Below are 18,757 nucleotides of genomic sequence, written 5' to 3' on the forward strand. Positions count from 1 at the left end.
TCACTGCTAATACTTCGGGTGCATGCAATGACAGTGTAATCAAGTCACTTCTTCTCCGGCGTTTGCCATAAGACTGGGGGTTTCCATCAGCATGCCTGCGGCCACTGCCCACTAGCGGTCTGCATGTGTAATTGCATATTGACGCAGATAACAACACAGAAGTATAAATAAAATCCAACGTGTAACTTGCGGCATAGAGGATACGGCATAGGTCCAACACAGAAGTATAAATCAGCCTTTAGATGTAAGCTTTTCTTTGAGAAAAGAATGGCAAAAAAGGAAGATGTATTCAGAGTTTGGCCGACCAGATATGGTACAAGTTTAATCGATCAACTAGTTCCACTTCACCTTCTTCGTTGCTCTGGTCGGTTGTAGCAATCTCTTATTGCGTGCAGAGGGAGTTAATCCCGCCCCTTGGATTGAACCCTGCCAACGATGTGTTCCCAGACCCAACATCTCAAGTGATGTGGGTCTGGCTTGTCAGGCTATAATAATTTAGAATATAATAAATGATTCGCTCCTCAGAACGCGCAGACACAATGTAATAGGAGACGGATGCCTGCTGTTTGGGAACACAGTCATGTAAGAAATTTCTGGGAGGTAATTATAACAAACCACTTGGATAACCAAAACAGTATTTCAGGTGCTGTGCAATGAGATTGGTCTGCTAGTTAGTTCAGTTGTGCTGTCCCATCACAGACACGTCTTTTTTGATGCACATCGAGGAATTTATTTGTTAAATGTGTTTCTGTCGTAGTTTATCCTCATGTTTTCTTAACGGATAAAAAGTTTATCCGGCTCAAATGAGCGCATACTATTTTGCCATTTCCATCCAGAGTTTATGCGATATCCCAAAATGTGCATAAAAATAGGTGGATTGAAGCATAGCTACTGATGGTTGCTATAGTTTAAAAATATATTCATTTTATCATTTAAATCATAGCCATATCAATGTTTTTCTTTCTCTGCGTCCAACAGCCCTGCGGAGAGAACCTATGATGGAAAAGTACGGGTGACGGTGGAAGTGGTGGGCAAAGGCAAGTTCAAAGGCGTGGGACGCAGCTACCGGATAGCCAAGTCAGCGGCCGCCCGCCGAGCCCTGCGCAGTCTCAAAGCCAATCAACCTCAGGTCCAAATCAACTGAGCTTCAGACAGCAGAAACCCCAACACACCAGTCAAAAAACCCCACAGCAGAACCCCTCTCGGCACCAGTTTACGGCCGAGTGAAGATTTGTCCCTGACTGCGTTCTCACTGGGGCTGTCTAACTGAAATGAATCGAGTCAAAAGATTTCAGAGTAATTCACATAGGGTTCACGTTTCATTTTATTCTTTACGTGCGCAAACACAATCTTTCTTTCTCCCCAGCTTTGTTTGATCACGAGTGCTTCTTTTTTTTATGTATCGCAAGTGTTAAGAAAAAAGGTCAGGTCTTCTCCCCCCCTCTTCCCTATTTTTATTAACATTTAAAAAGATATATGCTCTGCTTTGTGGTAGTGGTTAAAAAAAGCTAAAGCTTATAGGTAGTATTACAGTGTACATAGTTAAACTCCAATGTATCAACTAAATAAGAGAAACAACCGCAACATGAAAACACACAATTCCTCAATCTGTGCACTAGTGCCATTTCGCTGCCATTTGGCAGGAAGGGCACGTGGAAAGAAAGATAGTGTTGGTGTTGTTGGAAATGCTTTTCTCTATCTTGAGATGATGTATTCTCAATCATAATTGCACTTCTCTAGTGTCCGCTTTATTTTGGTGAGAGTCGTAAACCTTTTTTCGTCAGATCACAGCAGGTTTGTTTAGCACCGAGAGAGAGAAAGGCCCTCGCATCCTTAAGACGGATAGGAAGTTGACATTCCCGATTACTGTAATCAACAGTTGAAAACGGCACTTGAGGATGCATGTTCGTGTAGCCAACCGGATGGGTTGCATAGACGTCATAACTACGTTATATAAAATATACGATATTAAATGTTTATTACGAAATATACGTTGATACTTGGGTTTCGGTAATGTCTTTTGATACTGATATTGATGACAGTCTTTATGAACATTAGATGTCTCCATAGACTGACTTGACTGACTTAGTTTTGATATAACGTCACGAACGATAAACAGGAGGACATATCACCTGGGAAAATATGCTGCAGATTTTATATTAAAAAGCGGAAAGAGAAAAATAGAATCAGATAATTCTGTAAGACACAAAGCACCTTTACGTACCGTCTTTAGGACAAACCGATATTTCGCTAGACTTCACGCGCATCGCTTACCAAAGTCGATACTGATGCAGCGTTGTGAGGTTGCACCTGATCAATCAATCCCTCTACATTCACACGTTTGGAGATGTGGTAACCAGCCTTTTTTTTTTTCTTTGCGTAAATGAGTTGTAGCCTCTTGTCTAAATGTTTTCATATTAATAGGCATTCTTCACTTGAATACCTCAGTTAATTGCATGCATTTAATTTTATTTTTTATTTTTTTTGGTGCTATGTTTAAGCTTGAATTTCTCATCTTTTTGCACTGTAACTGTATTACCTCTTAATTTTACCTTTTTGAAATCTGTTGGGTTGGGTTTTTTTGTTCTGTCGACTCATCAGGCTGTAGAAATTGTTTCCCCGTTTTGGTTTTTCCTTTGGTTTTTATGCTTGAAGGGGAAATGCCGAGAAGAAGAAAAAAGTTCTCCGCACATAAGCTCGATGCCTGTCTTGGTGAGCTCGGTTTTTCCTTCACCGCGGCGACAATTGTGACAAATCCGATCAGAAGGGTCACTTAACACTTGAGAAAATCGGCAGATTGCACTCTGATGCGTTCTTAAAAGCCACGAGTCTCGCCTTTGTCACTTTGCTCTGTTACGGTCTTATCAACTCGTATAACTTTTTTTTTTTGGTCAATGTATTAATAGTCAAAAAAACAGAGGACACCCTTATCTATAATTGTTACCCCAGGAAATAAGGGTGCAATTTTGAACATTTTAACATCTTTGAAGGTTACTTTTCTCTTCCTCGTTCTGTCTATTCTACACTTATGTTACGGACAAACTATTCCTGAAGTTACATAATCCCTGGCATTGCTACCTCAGAAGACCCTTGCGAATAGTTTGGCCTTATCATAAAATGTTAATTAATATATTTGTGGATATGCCTTTTTACAAATCTGAATGGCATTGAGTCACAGTATTGTATATGCTCATGAGCACCTTATAGGGGGATAAATATAAATTGCACTAGAATACATTCCCACTGACATTGAATTTGCATCTTTTAATGGAGCATGCTCTAAAGCGGTGCCTTTCGACCCTATAATATTGTTGAACATCTAAACTCATCTTTTGCTACTTTGGCAATTATGGTTTCTATATGGTGAAGGACTTTTGTGTGCCATGCTTCATATTGGATATTGCCTTCCAGTTTTTATTTTCCTGCTTCTATGTCTCATAGGCTTTTACTTTGATCAGTCGGTTACACGCTGTCTTGTAACCCGATTAAAGCCAAGATTCCACGGCTCCAACCGAAGTACTCCCCATCTTAGGAGAGAGAGCAATCTGATTCTGTTTTAGCAAGAGTTGAGTGACCCTCTTTACTTGATCCCAGTCGCAACTCCAAAGTTAAATATTGAAAGTCATTGGGAATGAATGGGCTTCCATATTCCCTCAACCAATGGCGCGAGTTTGTGCATCAGGGTCAGAGCGCACCGGCCCTGCGACATGACACTGATTCTGTAACCCCTAACCCTCAGACTATTGCAACTTTATTATTTTTTTGCGTTTGTACATTTGTTTCCCCCAGCTTGTTACGTTTTTTTCCTGAGCCTCTGAAAGGCGCACCCTTTTTTTTCCCCTACACTTTTTGTTTAAGCTTTCTTCTCACTGTTGGTTTTTTAAACTTTCAGAGAATGTGAAATCACACATATGGTGCCACCGCATGGATATGGAGATCTTTTTTCCTTCTTTTTTTTTCCTGAGAAGCAAAACATCCACATAATCGATCATCATACCAGAGCTAGTCCCACAGAACAGATATCACAGTAAAAAAAAAAAAAAAAAGTATCATCTGTGGGAGTGTTTTCTTAAAGTGGTCCTCCATCGTATCATATGCTGCAGATTGTATTTTCCTTCATGGTGGAGAATAATGTTTTTTTCTTCTTTTTTTTTTTTCTTTCTTTTTTTTTTTAAACATGTAGCACAAATAAGCATTGCACTCGGGCGCCATACTTTACCTCATGTCAGAACGATAATAAAAATACAAAACCTGTATATATGATGCCGTAACGTTTAAGGAATAACTTGTGGTTTTGGCCTTGCTGCTGTTTGCATCGCTGGTATATTACCAATGTATTTAAAAGTGAGCAGAGAGAGATACAATGTGCCTGCAGGATATCATCAGAGAAAAAAACACTGTAGAAAAGTAGTTTCGAATCTACAATCTGGGGCTAAATATGTGTCCTATGTGTACATTCGTGTCCTGCCTTAATGTAATACTTTGAATATGGAATTGTAATGTAACCCGTCAAGTCCTTCGACTGGCATGATTTTAACATGTTGGGACCGCACTGTCCCTCACCCATCACCCCTCCCGCCAATATTAGATTATATAAATCCAGATGTATTAGTGCATGTCAGTGAAAACTCTCCTTTCTCACCCACCTGTATTTCCTTTTTAGACTAAATACATTTAATAGATCTGATTAAATCGGCCCTGAAATTTATTTAGAAGGGCTTTTTTCATAGCAAAGTGTTTTGTTTGTTTTTTTTAAGGAAAAAATATATATAATTACCTGATTTAAAAGTCAGATGCACTCTTAGCAGCAAGGTGTTCATAGACAACATAGCAGGACTGGAATGTGTGGCAAGCTCCGGTTTACGGGAACGTCGAGCACCGTAGAGCACTAACAGTACGGGGGTTTTAAATGGGGAATTATGGGTCACAAACTGCAGCAAAATTTCTGTATTTTTAAGGGACGTGTATTTAAATGTCTATTTCTCATTCATACTGTATCAGTGCTGCAGTGGTTTGCATTCTGCACCTTATGGATCACAAACCTTAAAAATTCTGCCCCCCCTGCCTGTCCCCCTCCCTTTTTTTTAAGTAATTGTAGCTGAGTATATCTACAATAAAGTTATGGTATGGTCGTTCATTTGTGGTGTTATGTGAGTTCTTTTCGTTGCTTTCGCTGTAATCTATATGCATTTCCAGATCCTGAAAGGAGAAATGATGTATTAGATTGTTTTATGAGCTGCACGGCTGTGGCTACTAATACTGTGTGAGAAGCCGGTCGCAGGCCACAGTGTAAGTGTGTGCTTTGCTGTGTAGGCATATGCTGATGACCTCAGTATTTTCCTAACCCAAGCAGTGCGCTTGCCTCCCGTTTATGAGTGCTAGGAGGCCGTTCGCGTTTAGGTGGACTCAGCAACCATGACCGATGTTTTAATCACATTTGCAAGGAGCCTTATGTAATAGATGAAGTAGGTATGACCCGTGTTTGCAAGTATACTTTTTCATTCTCTCCGGGCCTTTTTATGGTCTTGTGTATTCATTTCGCCACTTGCACATTTTGTATGGCTGCATCAATGTTTGCCAAGAAATAAAAAAATAGAGTTGGAGCGCTCACTCTTGGTAGGTGAGAAATGACCTCACATCAGCTGTGCAAGCATTGGAGCATATATTCTGATAGGAGAGTTTTGCCACACTATTACAAATTATAATTAAATTTTGGATTCAAAAAGACATGTTACGCGGTATACTATAAATTATGATTCTTAGTGGGATGTTTGCTGATTTGGGACTGCTTGAGACCAATAATCCCAACATGAAGCTCTCGAGTGTACCTAGTGGGGTACAGATGTTTGAGATCACATTGAAAATGTTGAGTATTTTAGGGTTTTGAAAACTGAAACAGACACTTGGTTACACTTTATTTTAAGGTGCCAGTGTTACAGTGCAATTATGCATTTTAATTACTGAGTAATAATAACTATTATATTTGAAATATTAGGCCACACTTTAAATTAGGTGTATTGAATGTCTATGTGCTTGCAGTATACATACATATTGCTATAAGTAGAGCTAAAAGTAGAGGCTAACACGTTTTTACAGTGCCATTGTTACATATGTTACATGTAGTTACTATAGTAATAATTATAAATTATCCATAATTACATTCAACTACTTTGAATTTTAATTACGTTACTTATTATTATTACTCAGTACTTAAATGTATAATTACAGTGTAATAAAGATTAATGTAAAATAAAATGTAACCTAGAAGTCAATAATGTTGTTGTACAGAAATTCATTATTATTGTGATAAATAATGGTTTGCATTTGTATTTTTTGTGTTCAGAAATGGTTTCATTGAGAAAACAAAAATAGCAGAACTGAATGATTTTCAATAGTTTGTGTAGTGTAGCTAAGTTTTTTATATGAGTGTCATAATATCCTCTAAGTCATTTCTCGTGTGCAAGTACCAAGAACAATGAAAAGCTTTTTTGAATGTTTCTCCGCAAGATGGAATCAATAGACCTCATTGCTATGTATGCGCACACACATACACAATACATGAATGCATAATAAAATAATTGCTAGACAAAATGACAAGTTACAAAAGTGACATTACTGTTGAGATGATAAAAGTATCCAGTATTCTTATTGAATATATTAATGTCTTATGGCATTGGCGTAAGTTTATACAAAAAAAAATTTTTACACATTTTTTTCTTGAAATTATCCTAGCTGGCAACTAAATTACTGAAAACATCAAATTCCTAATAATTTTCATCCCCAATGAAGAAATATGGGTAACACTTTAGTATGGGTAACACACATTCACTATTATGACTTTTTCCTCAGCCTATTTTACTGCTTATTAATATTTAGTAAGATAGTTGTTAAGTTTAGGTATTGGGATTAAGGGATGTAAAGTAAGTTTAATTAATGTGTGCTCTATATATACGAATAAGCCAATATATGCATGCTAATAAGCAACTGGTTAATAGCGATAAGTAAACCCTAAAATAAACTAAAATATGTTTTTTGCAGCCTAATGGTGTAGTTACAACATCTACCAGAAGGGGCTAACGTGGTCATTTAACCAAACCTTGACCCCTTGGACCAAACAATGGTAGATGGCTTACGGTAATTATTTCATTAATGTTCCAGTTTTGTTTAGTGGCACTGATACAGACTACAAAGTACATATTGGTTCTTGGTTTAAGGCTTTTGTTCTTGACACGGATAGTTGATTAAACTGCTTTGCGTCATTTTAAAGTACCAAAAATGGTCTAAAACAGATTTAACCGAAGTACAGCACTCTTGATGAAATACTCATAGCAGATCACCTGGAGCATGTCCGCTGAGATGATCTTGGAGGGGAAAGTTGAACGAGGCTTTGTTCATCAAAATGCAGATAAAGGAGGGAAAGAAATATCGTACTCGGTTACTTTCGTAACCTCGGTTCCCTGAGAGAGAGGAACGAGTATTACGTATGGGGAAAAACTCCTTTTCTCGAGAATGTGAAGCAAAACTTTTAATAAAGGTATCTATGTAAAGCGCAGTGAGCTGCACGGCCATAGCCCAGCGCGAGGAGCGCTCTGATTGGCCGGGCTGCGGCAACTGCAGGAACCTATGGTGAGGCGGCTGAGAGGAACGAACCAATGGGGGGCGTTCCAGAAGCCCGCCGAAAAAGGTGCTTATATTTGCATACAGGAGGCTATATAAGACCCTAATTCGCCATAGGTGTCAGGTTTTAAGATCGACTGAAGCGATACCTGAGAAGCATAAACACGGCACGGAACGTAATACTCGTTCCTCTCTCTCAGGGAACCGAGGTTACGAAAGTAACCGAGTACGTTCCCTTTCGAGAGAGGTTCCTCGTATTACGTATGGGAACACAATGTAAAGCGCCGTGTGTGCTGACTGACCCAGTATACCCAAAGCACATGTTATAAACCCCCGAGACACCGACAGAGGCGGCTTATAAGGGGAATGAAGAACCGGAAGAGTCGGTTCGTTTGAACAGCTGATCGGACCTAGTCGGATCTTATGATGAATGAATAGTGCTTAAGGACTAATGTGTACAGGCCAAAATGTAAGGCAATCTGTTTGCCAGGGTCAAGATAGAGCCTAGATGGAGAGAAGCCCTGCTTGTAGAGCTGGAACCTCCAACTTGTAGAATCTGATAAAAGTGGACGGAGAGGCCCAGCCTGCCGCCGCACAGATATCTTCCAAAGAAATGTCACACGACCAAGCCCAAGATGAGGCCATGCCTCTAGAGGAGTGGGCTTAAATGCCTGTAGGACAGGTTAGGTCCTGGACCTATATGCTAGTGGGACTGCATCCACTATCCAGTGTGAGAGACTGTTTCATGACAGCACAAACTTTAGTGCGGCCACCGAAGCAATGAAGAGCTGATCCGACTGCCTGAAGGGGGCGGAGCGCTCTAGATACAATCTCAATGCTCTGACTGGGCAGAATAGGTTTGCGTCTTATTCTCTCTGAGACGCGGGTTAAGCAGTGCAAAGACCTGCATACTGAAGGGGTTGATAGCACTTTCAGCATAAAACCATGCCTCGGTTTGAGCACAACCTTGAAGTTGCTGGACCCAAACTCAAGACAGGAAGGGCTCACGGAGAGTGCAGGTAAGCCACCCACTCGGTTAACCGAGGCCACAGCCAGCAGAAAAACGGTTTTGAGTGATATGTGCTTCAAGCTCGTGTTCTGAAGTGGTTAGGAGGGGGAACCCTTCACGGCCTCCAAAACCATGGCGAGGTCCCAAATAGGGACCGAGGTAGGGGCAAGGCGGGCTGAATCTCCTGGCCCCTTTAAGAAAACACACAATAAGATCACTTTTCCCTAGTGAATGTGCCGCGATCGGAGCGTGGCTAGCTGCTATGGCGGAGACACACACCCCGAGTATGGAGGGGGGACGACCCGCATCCATTAGCTCTTGGAGAAAGCGAGCGGTTCCGCCAGTTCGCATGAGTGTGCGTCGATGTTTCGCGTAGCACATTGGTTAGAAAACCACTGACCACTTCAAAGCAGAGCTGCCAGATAGCAGGGGCTCTAGCTTCCGAAATAGTGTTCATAACTTGTCAGAGAGGTTCCCGGATACCGTTGATGGGCCATACGTGGAGGGCCCACAGCTCGGGATTGGGATGCCAGACCTTCCCTTTCATTGGCAGAATAGGCATGGGGCTGTGTCTGACAGCTGAAACAGTATGGAGAACCATGTGCGGTTCTTCCAAAGTGGGGCTATTAAAAAGCACAGGCTGCAGCTGGATCGCGATCGGAGGGAACATATAGAGGGAGTCTGGGCCAACATGGGCCAGGGCATCCCTGCGTTTGCAGAAAAAATATTGGGCAGCGTGTGCTGTGCGAGCTGAATTGTTTGCGGGTAAAGGGACCATCCCCCTGGGGACATGGGTCCTCTGGATAACATGTCCAGACCCTGATTCAGAATACCTGGCACGTAAGCCGCCCTTAGGGAGCTCAGATTGTGCTCTGCCCATAAAAGGAGATGCTTAGCCATGCACGGTTCTTATGCCGTAAGTCTTGAGTCTATGACAATGACTGTACTGATAAGCCTGCCCCTCGAAGGCGAATCTCAAGAATGGCCTGTAGTGGGGGTGGGGGGTTATCGTAACGTGAAGTATGCGTTTTTCAGATCTATTGAGAAAACCCAATCCCCGGGGCGAATGTGCGCGAGGATTTGTTTCACCGTCAGCACCTTGAAACGAGCGTGTCATAAGTGCTTTGTTCAGATGCCTGGAAAATGGGCCTGAGACCGCCACCCATTTTCGGCATGAGGAATTAGCGACAGTAAAAACCTGACTCGCTAGCGTCGGGTGTACTGTTTTCGCCGCTCTCTCCTTTAACAGTCTCAATGCCTCAGCGAGAAGCACGTGACTGACACTGCTTCTTACAGAGGGCTCGACCACGGCTTGAATCGCGGGGTCTGCGAGCAAAACTGTAGCGAGAACCTCGTTTTATATGTTCAACACCCAATATTATATACCAGGAATGGCCTGCCAGGCCTGGGCTCGTAAAGCCAGGGGTTGAATTAGATTCGGGGGCTGGCCGCTTAGTAATAGGGGCCTGTTAGCCGGGTTGCTTGTGCTGTAACACTGCTTGTAACACTGTGGGGATAGTGTTAGTTTTGGCGGTGCAGGCTTTGCAGTGGGCGCACGCCTCACATTTATATTGTGTGTGCGAGAGTGAACTTTGTGAAAAGTGCTTGGGTGCAGGAGTGCAGACTGTAAAGTGGGCACATTTCCTACATAGAAAGCTCTTTTGTGTGTAGTGTAAACAATGTGCAGTGGCGCACAACCTACGTAGAATACCCACGGTGCAAACCAGTGAGCAAATCCACAGGGGTAAACGCACACAGCATAGTGTGCAGACGAGCGTGTTTAACACAGGCTAGTTGACTGCAATATTTCATCTCCAGTCACTTAACTTAAGGGAACTGGGAGAATGTAAGGAAGTGCGGGTGGTATGTGAGCCATTCCACAATGCCGTTATGCTCTAGTCTAGACTGAAAGCGCGCATGCAGACAAGCGTGTTTGACCACAGGCTAGTTGACTGCAATAAGGCTAGTTGACTTTATATGGTGTAATCCGGCCGCGGCGGGATTTATTTGTGATTTTGTGAGGCTGAATTAACAGTGCTTATGTAGGGGTGCACACTGTGTAGTGGACACTTTGTCTACAGTGTAAAAACCTTTCCAGCCGCCTGAATAAAGGGGACTGGAAGTGATAGAGTGAAAAAAGGGCTTAGCTTGGCAGCCATTTTCCGACGCCCTTATGCTCTGACAGTGAGCGCGTGCTATGACGTAAGCCGCGCTCTAGTCAGCAACGCGCTGTGGAAGGGGCGCGCGCTATCATGACAAGGCAGCCATTACAACTTCCTTGGCAGTAAGCGCGCGCTGCAGCGACATTGTTCTTGACATACCCAACAGCCCGAGCTCGCTCGTCTAACTTACTCTAGTATTCTCTGTCCGCAGCGCTTCAGCACGACGGCGGTAGAATGAGCACGGCGAGAGCTTCGGCTCGAGTTTGTTTATTCACTCTAGTATTCTCTGTCCGCGGCGATAGAGCGACAGGACGAGAGAATTGGAAGCGTGAGGTAAAACTCTGTCCGCGGCGCTTCTAGCACGGCGAGAGCTTCGGCTCGAGTTTGTTTATTCACTCTAGTATTCTCTGTCCGCGGCGATAGAGCGACAGGACGAGAGAATTGGAAGCGTGAGGTAAAACTCTGTCCGCGGCGCTTCTAGCACGGCGAGAGCTTCGGCTCGAGTTTGTTTATTCACTCTAGTATTCTCTGTCCGCGGCGATAGAGCGACAGGACGAGAGAATTGGAAGCGTGAGGTAAAACTCTGTCCGCGGCGCTTCTAGCACGGCGAGAGCTTCGGCTCGAGTTTGTTTATTCACTCTAGTATTCTCTGTCCGCGGCGATAGAGCGACAGGACGAGAGAATTGGAAGCGTGAGGTAAAACTCTGTCCGCGGCGCTTCTAGCACGGCGAGAGCTTCGCCTCTAGTTTGTTTATTCACTCTAGTATTCTCTGTCCGCGGCGATAGAGCGACAGGACGAGAGAATTGGAAGCGTGAGGTAAAACTCTGTCCGCGGCGCTTCTAGCACGGCGAGAGCTTCGGCTCGAGTTTGTTTATTCACTCTAGTATTCTCTGTCCGCGGCGATAGAGCGACAGGACGAGAGAATTGGAAGCGTGAGGTAAAACTCTGTCCGCGGCGCTTCTAGCACGGCGAGAGCTTCGGCTCGAGTTTGTTTATTCACTCTAGTATTCTCTGTCCGCGGCGATAGAGCGACAGGACGAGAGAATTGGAAGCGTGAGGTAAAACTCTGTCCGCGGCGCTTCTAGCACGGCGAGAGCTTCGGCTCGAGTTTGTTTATTCACTCTAGTATTCTCTGTCCGCGGCGATAGAGCGACAGGACGAGAGAATTGGAAGCGTGAGGTAAAACTCTGTCCGCGGCGCTTCTAGCACGGCGAGAGTTTCGGCTCGAGTTTGTTTATTCACTCTAGTATTCTCTGTCCGCGGCGATATCGCGACTGAACTAGAGAAGAGGAAGACTGAGGAAAAACTCTGTCGGCGCCTCCTCAGCGCGACGGTATAGTGACGAGAGCTTCGGCTCGAGTTCGCCTATTCACTCTAGTATTCTCTGTCCGCGGCTGTAGCGCGACGGAATGAGAGAAGAGTGGGAACAACTCTGTGGCAGCGGCGGAAGAAGAGCCGCGGCGGCGGCAGAGTGAAGAGAGCTTCGGCTTGAGTGTGCTCATGTCCTCTAACATTCTCTCTTTCCGCGGCGCTATTCAGCGCGACGGGACGAGAGCAGAGGGAGAGTGAGAAGAGCTCCGTCTTTCCGCGGCGCTTAACGACGCGGCGGAACGAGAGAGTCCTCGAGTAGAACAAGCCTGTAAGCTCTAGAAGTGGCGTTGCAGCGGCAACACACACACACAAACACATATAACACTCAACATAGACACAGTTTAAAGGATATATAACGCCGGATGGCGTAGCTGGAACGGCAGAGAAGGCGGAGAGGGAGTGTCCGTCGTCCTCAGCTGCAGGTTCCGCTGGTGCCTTTTCAACGGCGGTGCTTCTTCCGGAGACCAGCGAAGGTATCGCTGAAGGAGATAAAATCTGACACCTATGGCGAATTAGGGTCTTATATAGCCTCCTGTATGCAAATATAAGCACCTTTTTCGGCGGGCTTCTGGAACGCCCCCCATTGGTTCGTTCCTCTCAGCCGCCTCACCATAGGTTCCTGCAGTTGCCGCAGCCCGGCCAATCAGAGCGCTCCTCGCGCTGGGCTATGGCCGTGCAGCTCACTGCGCTTTACATAGATACCTTTATTAAAAGTTTTGCTTCACATTCTCGAGAAAAGGAGTTTTTCCCCATACGTAATACGAGGAACCTCTCTCGAAAGGGAACTATAGCTGTTGAAAAGACGTACATAATGCTTCGATGGTTTATATATGTAGGTGGAATGCAAATGACGGCCAGTGCTCTGGGCTGGGATCAGGCGGGGCTGATATGCTGAGTGTGGGAATGAGAGGCTAATGGTGACTTATTACCTGTGTTGACAATGTGCAGGCTTGTGCCGTGTCATTTGAGCCATTTATTCTCCGCGCTATAAAAACAAAGAGATGACGAATAAATATGCAGAGGGGGCTCATTGTTTTCCGCTTGCTCTGTTGCCAAAACTTTTTACTGACCTTTCGAGCACAGGTCCCAAACCAGCGCTAAACCGTCTGTCACTCAGCGCGCACGCGCTTACACAAGTCGCCCTTTCGACCTCAGCATCTTGTTTCTCTCTCTTTCAAGCTCCAGGAGCAGGCGACAATCGTAATCGAGCATAGCAGGCATTCCGTGCAGTGCGCCTCTTCATCCTCATGCGGTCATTAGTTTCCCTCTTTTGTACAGTCTCTCTCGATTCCGCTTCACATGAGGATTACGGCGCGTTGCAGTCTGGCCCTTAAATTGCGCAGAACTCCAACGGGTTATTAATACGGCGGTTTACTGATGGCCCTTCAGCTTTAGGAACGGGCCTGCGCTTCCTCACGTGTAATTAAATCCAGCTCCGTGCACCCCGTCTTAAGGGCAGGCCGAGGAATAACCCCGGCATCAGGAGAGATAAGGATCGCACGCGCTTCCACATGTACGGCCCCAAATCAGCAATCACATTTAGCATCACTCTATCAGTCAAACCTCTTTTTCTCTGTCGGGTTGTGGTTCTTTCTGTCTCTTTTGGTGACAGAGTAGTCTTTCTAAGAATTGCTAGGTGGGCGCTGTGGTCAATAGACTTGCATTGCATCATCAGTTTGAGAGTCTACATTTATTCATTTAGCAGATGCTTTTATCCGAAGGGACTTGTAAAGGAGTACTACAACAAAAGTGATTTATCATAGGGAGACTAATGTGAGAAGTGAGAAAATTACAAAGAATGAGCTAGTACAGAAATTCTAGTGACCTCTGGATAGGATTCTACACACTGTCGTTCAAATGTTAGGGGCCAGGTCTTTACAAAATTAATACTTTTTTTCTGAGAGGATGCATTAAGTTGATCAAAAGTGACAGTAAAGACATTTACACTGTTATAAAAAATATATTTAAAATGAATACTGTTCTTTCAAACTGACTATTCCTCAAAGCACCATATCATGAGCACAAAATCAGCATATTAGAATGATTTCTATGTGACACTGAAGACTGGTTTGCCATTGCAGGAAGAAAAATAACATTTTAATGCATATTAAAATAGAAAATAGTTATTTTTCATTTTAATATGCCAGGATGTCTGCTTTACTGTATTTTGATCAAATAAATGCAGCCTTGTTGAGCAAAAGAGACTTTCAGAAGTGTCTGTAATTATATATAAATATGTAAAATGTCTACTGATATTATATTTTATTTTTATTTAGCAGATTCTTCTAAGTAGGCGTGTATGATTAGTGGTTTAATGCATCACAAAATTCACGGTTCAGATCACGTTATGGCTTTTGAGTCACGGATTGGATAATTTTTTCTGAAAAATTGAGAAAAATAACTTTGCTTTACATTTATTATTTAAAGCACACTTTAAGGACTCAGACCACAGTAAAAAACTACTTTGCTAACTAATAAAGTTCAAACATTTTTAAAGCAAGTGAACAGTCTGTAAAATAAGAACAAATGGTTGAATAAGAATACCTTCTGAGACAGTATTTTGACAATTGTGTGTGTCTCCATAAGTGCAAGGAGACAAATCAATTCTGGGTCCATACGCTAACTGCGCACTTTTCATTTTTGTGGCTGTGTGCACAGATGACAGTGCTGTGCAAATACAGAATTAAATTCTCTATTGTCTCTTAGTGGTGGAGTGGTTTAACATCTGTTGAATGTGTAAACTGGATAGACATGTTAAACTTGCAAATAATCTGCGAACCGTAGATCATGATACGTATGGATCGCAAATCAACTACGATCCGTTTAACCCCTAATGTGTGTTTGCACCAGACGCGAATGAAGTGTAAGCGCGAGTGAACATGTTAAGTCAACGCAAAGACGCCAATAGACATTCTGCGATAACCAATCAGGAGCTTTCTCTGGTAGTGAAAACAATGAGGATAAAATCATATGTGGATACCTGGAGCTGTATGATACATCTTCATACTCTATAGAAATAGGAATAAAAATGATCTTGTTTGGAAGAAAGTGAGTGAGGAGGTTGGACATTCTGTAAAGTTGTAAAAAAAAAAAAAAAAAAAAAAAAAAACCTTTACTCAATTTGAGCTATACATATTATGACTACAAGCTAGCTAAAGCTGGCAAATTGAGCTTCTTCGTCATATTTTAAAACAATCCATGTCGGCCATTTCACAACGCAACTAGAGCCGCCTGGCAGAAGCCCCTTCCATGACGCAAATTCACGTCTGTTGTGAAGTGAATGAAGCGAGTAAACTCAAAATGTTCAAGCGTGCAAATTTCACGATTTTATTCATGTAAGTCGCACCTGGTGTGAACGCACAGTAATGCTGATTTTGATAAGCTAGACACTTGTTGACTGCGTATGTCACATCGTCTGTGCCGTTTTGGTTCCTTGAGTTTAGTTTCCTTACCTGTTTAGTTGCCATAGTTACTGATTTGTTAATTGATTAGTCCCACCTGTTCCTAGTTTTCTCCCTAATTTGCTCTATGGATTTATACCCCTAGTTTGTTTTATTTCGTTGTGTGTTCTTATCAGGTAGAGTTTGGTTTTATTGTTCTCCAGTGTTTCCTCATGCTACAGTGTTCCAGAGTGTTTTTTTTTCTCTTTACTTAGGGTATGTTTGCACAACAACATACTAAACATGGAACAGTTTTTCCTTGGCAAAACAATCCTCATTCACACGGATCAGCGAAAACGACTAAAACACTATGTTATGCATGCAAGACCAGTTGACGATGTCACTTAGTAAAGAAAAACTATGCGCCTATAGACCGAACACGTAATGCCTGTGTGTGTATGGCGTCACAGCTTTCAACCATATTGCGTTTTTGTAGTTTACACAGAGACTGTGATAATAGTGCAGTATCTAAAAACTTGCACAGAGACCCGTTTTCAAAAGATTGTGTTTTCAGACCTCCAAAATGCAGTTGTTGTTTAAAAATAGGGCTTTAGATTAAAATGGTGTCGTATAAACGGTCTGCGCATGCTGCCTCACCTCAACTCTTCTTGCCTTTCTAGTTATACTGTGAAAATATCCAATATTTTATTACAACATTTGTAAATAAATAAATAAAATATGCACACATTATATTTCCAAGAATAAAAATTAAAGCACAAACTTTACTAGTTACTAATTAATATTAAATAGATCATAAGAAACAAACTCACTGTGTCCAATATTTGGACTGAGAATGCAAATTGTTTTGAGGCATACAAAATCATTGCTCTAATGCAGCAGTCTCCTCCCTCTTAATGTAATTCATTAGCGGAGTAAACGGTGAGGGGCCTGGGCCCCTTTACCGTGTGGTGCATCTGAAAGGTCTGTCTCATGGGGGGATTATCTCTCGGGGGCTCAGGTGTTAATGGGGTGTCAGAATAAACACACTCTTAATCCCCACTATCTTTTCACTTAGGAACTATTACAATTAGGAAGTCAGTTGATCGCTGTCTAATACACTACTAGAACCATTGTCTCCCTATTTAGGATGAATTGGCTCATGCTAATTGCTTCATCTCATTATGCATGGAGAGCTTTGTAAGCGGTTTAGAATGAGAGCGTCCACAGCACTTTGTTAACACTGTATTTTGTTTGCGAACATCATGGATGTGTAAGAAGGGGAAGTGCATTTACACAGCTATTAGATGCTTGTACATTTAGTTTGTCCCTCATTAGCTTTATTAACAGCTGGATTTGCGCTGCATGAACTCCACGGGATTGTATAAAACCTGATGATCATGTTCTCCAGCATGAGAGATGGAAGCAAAACATCTGATGGAAGAGATGGAAGCAAAACATCTGTTCACCTTATTTTGCAACACAGAATTAAGTTATTTTCTGTAAATGTGCAAGACTTCTGATTCATTAGCTAGGTAAACAACTAGAAGAGACAGTAAACTGTTAAAGTATTTGGCCAACTCTTTATTTTACAGTGTCATTGTTACATAGTAGTTACTATAGTAATAGCTATAAATTATTCACAAGTAGGTGCAACTACGCCTAAACCAAACCCAGCACTTAAATGTATAGTAACTAGTATTTGTGCTACAAACCAGTGTGTTTATGATAATAAATTAGAAGGTTACACTTTATTTTAGGGTGATTTATATATATATATATATATATATATATATATATATATATATATATATATATATATATATATATATATATATATATATATATATATATATATATATATATATATATATATATATATACACACACACACAACCCCAAATCAGAAAAAGTTGGGACAGTATGGAATGTGCAAATAAAATAAAAAAGAAGTGATTTCTAAAATTACTTTGACTTGTATTTCATTGCAGACAATATGAACACAAAATATTTCATGTTTTGTCTGTTCAACTTCATGTCATTTGTAAATATGCATAATTTCCTGTCATTCAGACCTGCAACACATTTCAAAAAAAGTTGGGACAGTAAAGCATTTACCAATTTGTAATGTTGCCATTCCTTTTCACAACACTTAAAAGATGTTTAGGGACTGAAGACACCAAGTGATGAAGTGTTTCAGGTGTAATTTTGTCCCATTCTTCCTGCAAACAAGTCTTAAGGTGGGCAACAGTACGGGGTCTTCGTTGTCGCATTTTGCGCTTCAAAATGCGCCACACATTCTCTATTGGAGACAGGTCGGGACTGCAGGCAGGCCAGTCAAGTACCCGTACCCTCTTCCTCCGCAGACAGGACTTTGTAATGTGTGCAGAATGTGGTTTTGCATTGTCTTGTTGAAATATGCATGGACGTCCCTGGAAAAGATATCTTCTTGAAGGGAGCATATTATGCTCCAAAATCTCTATGTACTTTTCAGCATTAATGGTGCCTTCACATGTGCAAGTTACCTTTGCCAAGGGCACTGACACAACCCCATACCATGACAGACAGACCCTGGCTTTTGGACTTGTTGCTGGTAACAGTCTGGATGATCCTTTTCTTCTTTGGTCCGGAGCACACGGCGTCCATTCCTCCCAAAAAAACCCCCAAATACTGATTCATCTGACCATAGTACACATTTCCACTGTGTGATGGTCCATCCCAGATGCCTCCGAGCCCAGAGAAGTCAACGGCGCTTCTGGACACTGTTAACATAAGGCTTCCTTTTGGCACAGTACAGTTTTAACTGGCATTTGTGGATGTAACTACGTATTGTGGTACTTGACAAAGGTTTGCCAAAGTAGTCCTGAGCCCATGTGGTGATATCGCTCATAGATGAATGACGATTCTTGATGCAGTGCCGCCTGAGGGATCGGAGATCACGGTTGTTCAGCTTAGGCTTGCGGCCTTGTCCTTTACGCACTGAAATTCCTCCAGATTCCTTGAATCTTGTAATTATGCTATGCGCTGTTGAATGTGAAATATCCAAATCTCTTCCTAGCTTTCTTTGAGGAACATTGTTTTTAAACATTTCAATAATTTTCTCATGTATTTGTTGGCAAACTGGCGATTCTCGGCCCATCTTTGCTCCTAAAGGATTAGATCTTTCTTGGATGCTGCTTTTGTACCAAATCATAATTTCAATCACCTGTTGACATCAACT

The 18,757-nt window shown here is 42.3% G+C and overlaps 1 protein-coding gene across 1 annotated transcript in view; it reads left to right on the top strand.

Moving 5' to 3' along the window:
* Positions 1-5,137, top strand: part of dicer1 (dicer 1, ribonuclease type III) — a 49,722-nt gene extending 44,585 nt beyond the window's left edge. The window contains exon 29 of the mRNA XM_067455692.1: positions 979-5,137. Coding sequence (XP_067311793.1) covers positions 979-1,144 — 166 coding nt within the window. The 3' untranslated portion in view covers positions 1,145-5,137. The remainder of the gene's footprint in view (positions 1-978) is intronic.
* Positions 5,138-18,757: the final 13,620 nt, after the last annotated feature.

This window comes from Pseudorasbora parva, chromosome 10, assembly GCF_024679245.1.
Source record: "Pseudorasbora parva isolate DD20220531a chromosome 10, ASM2467924v1, whole genome shotgun sequence".
Classification (NCBI taxonomy): domain Eukaryota; kingdom Metazoa; phylum Chordata; class Actinopteri; order Cypriniformes; family Gobionidae; genus Pseudorasbora; species Pseudorasbora parva.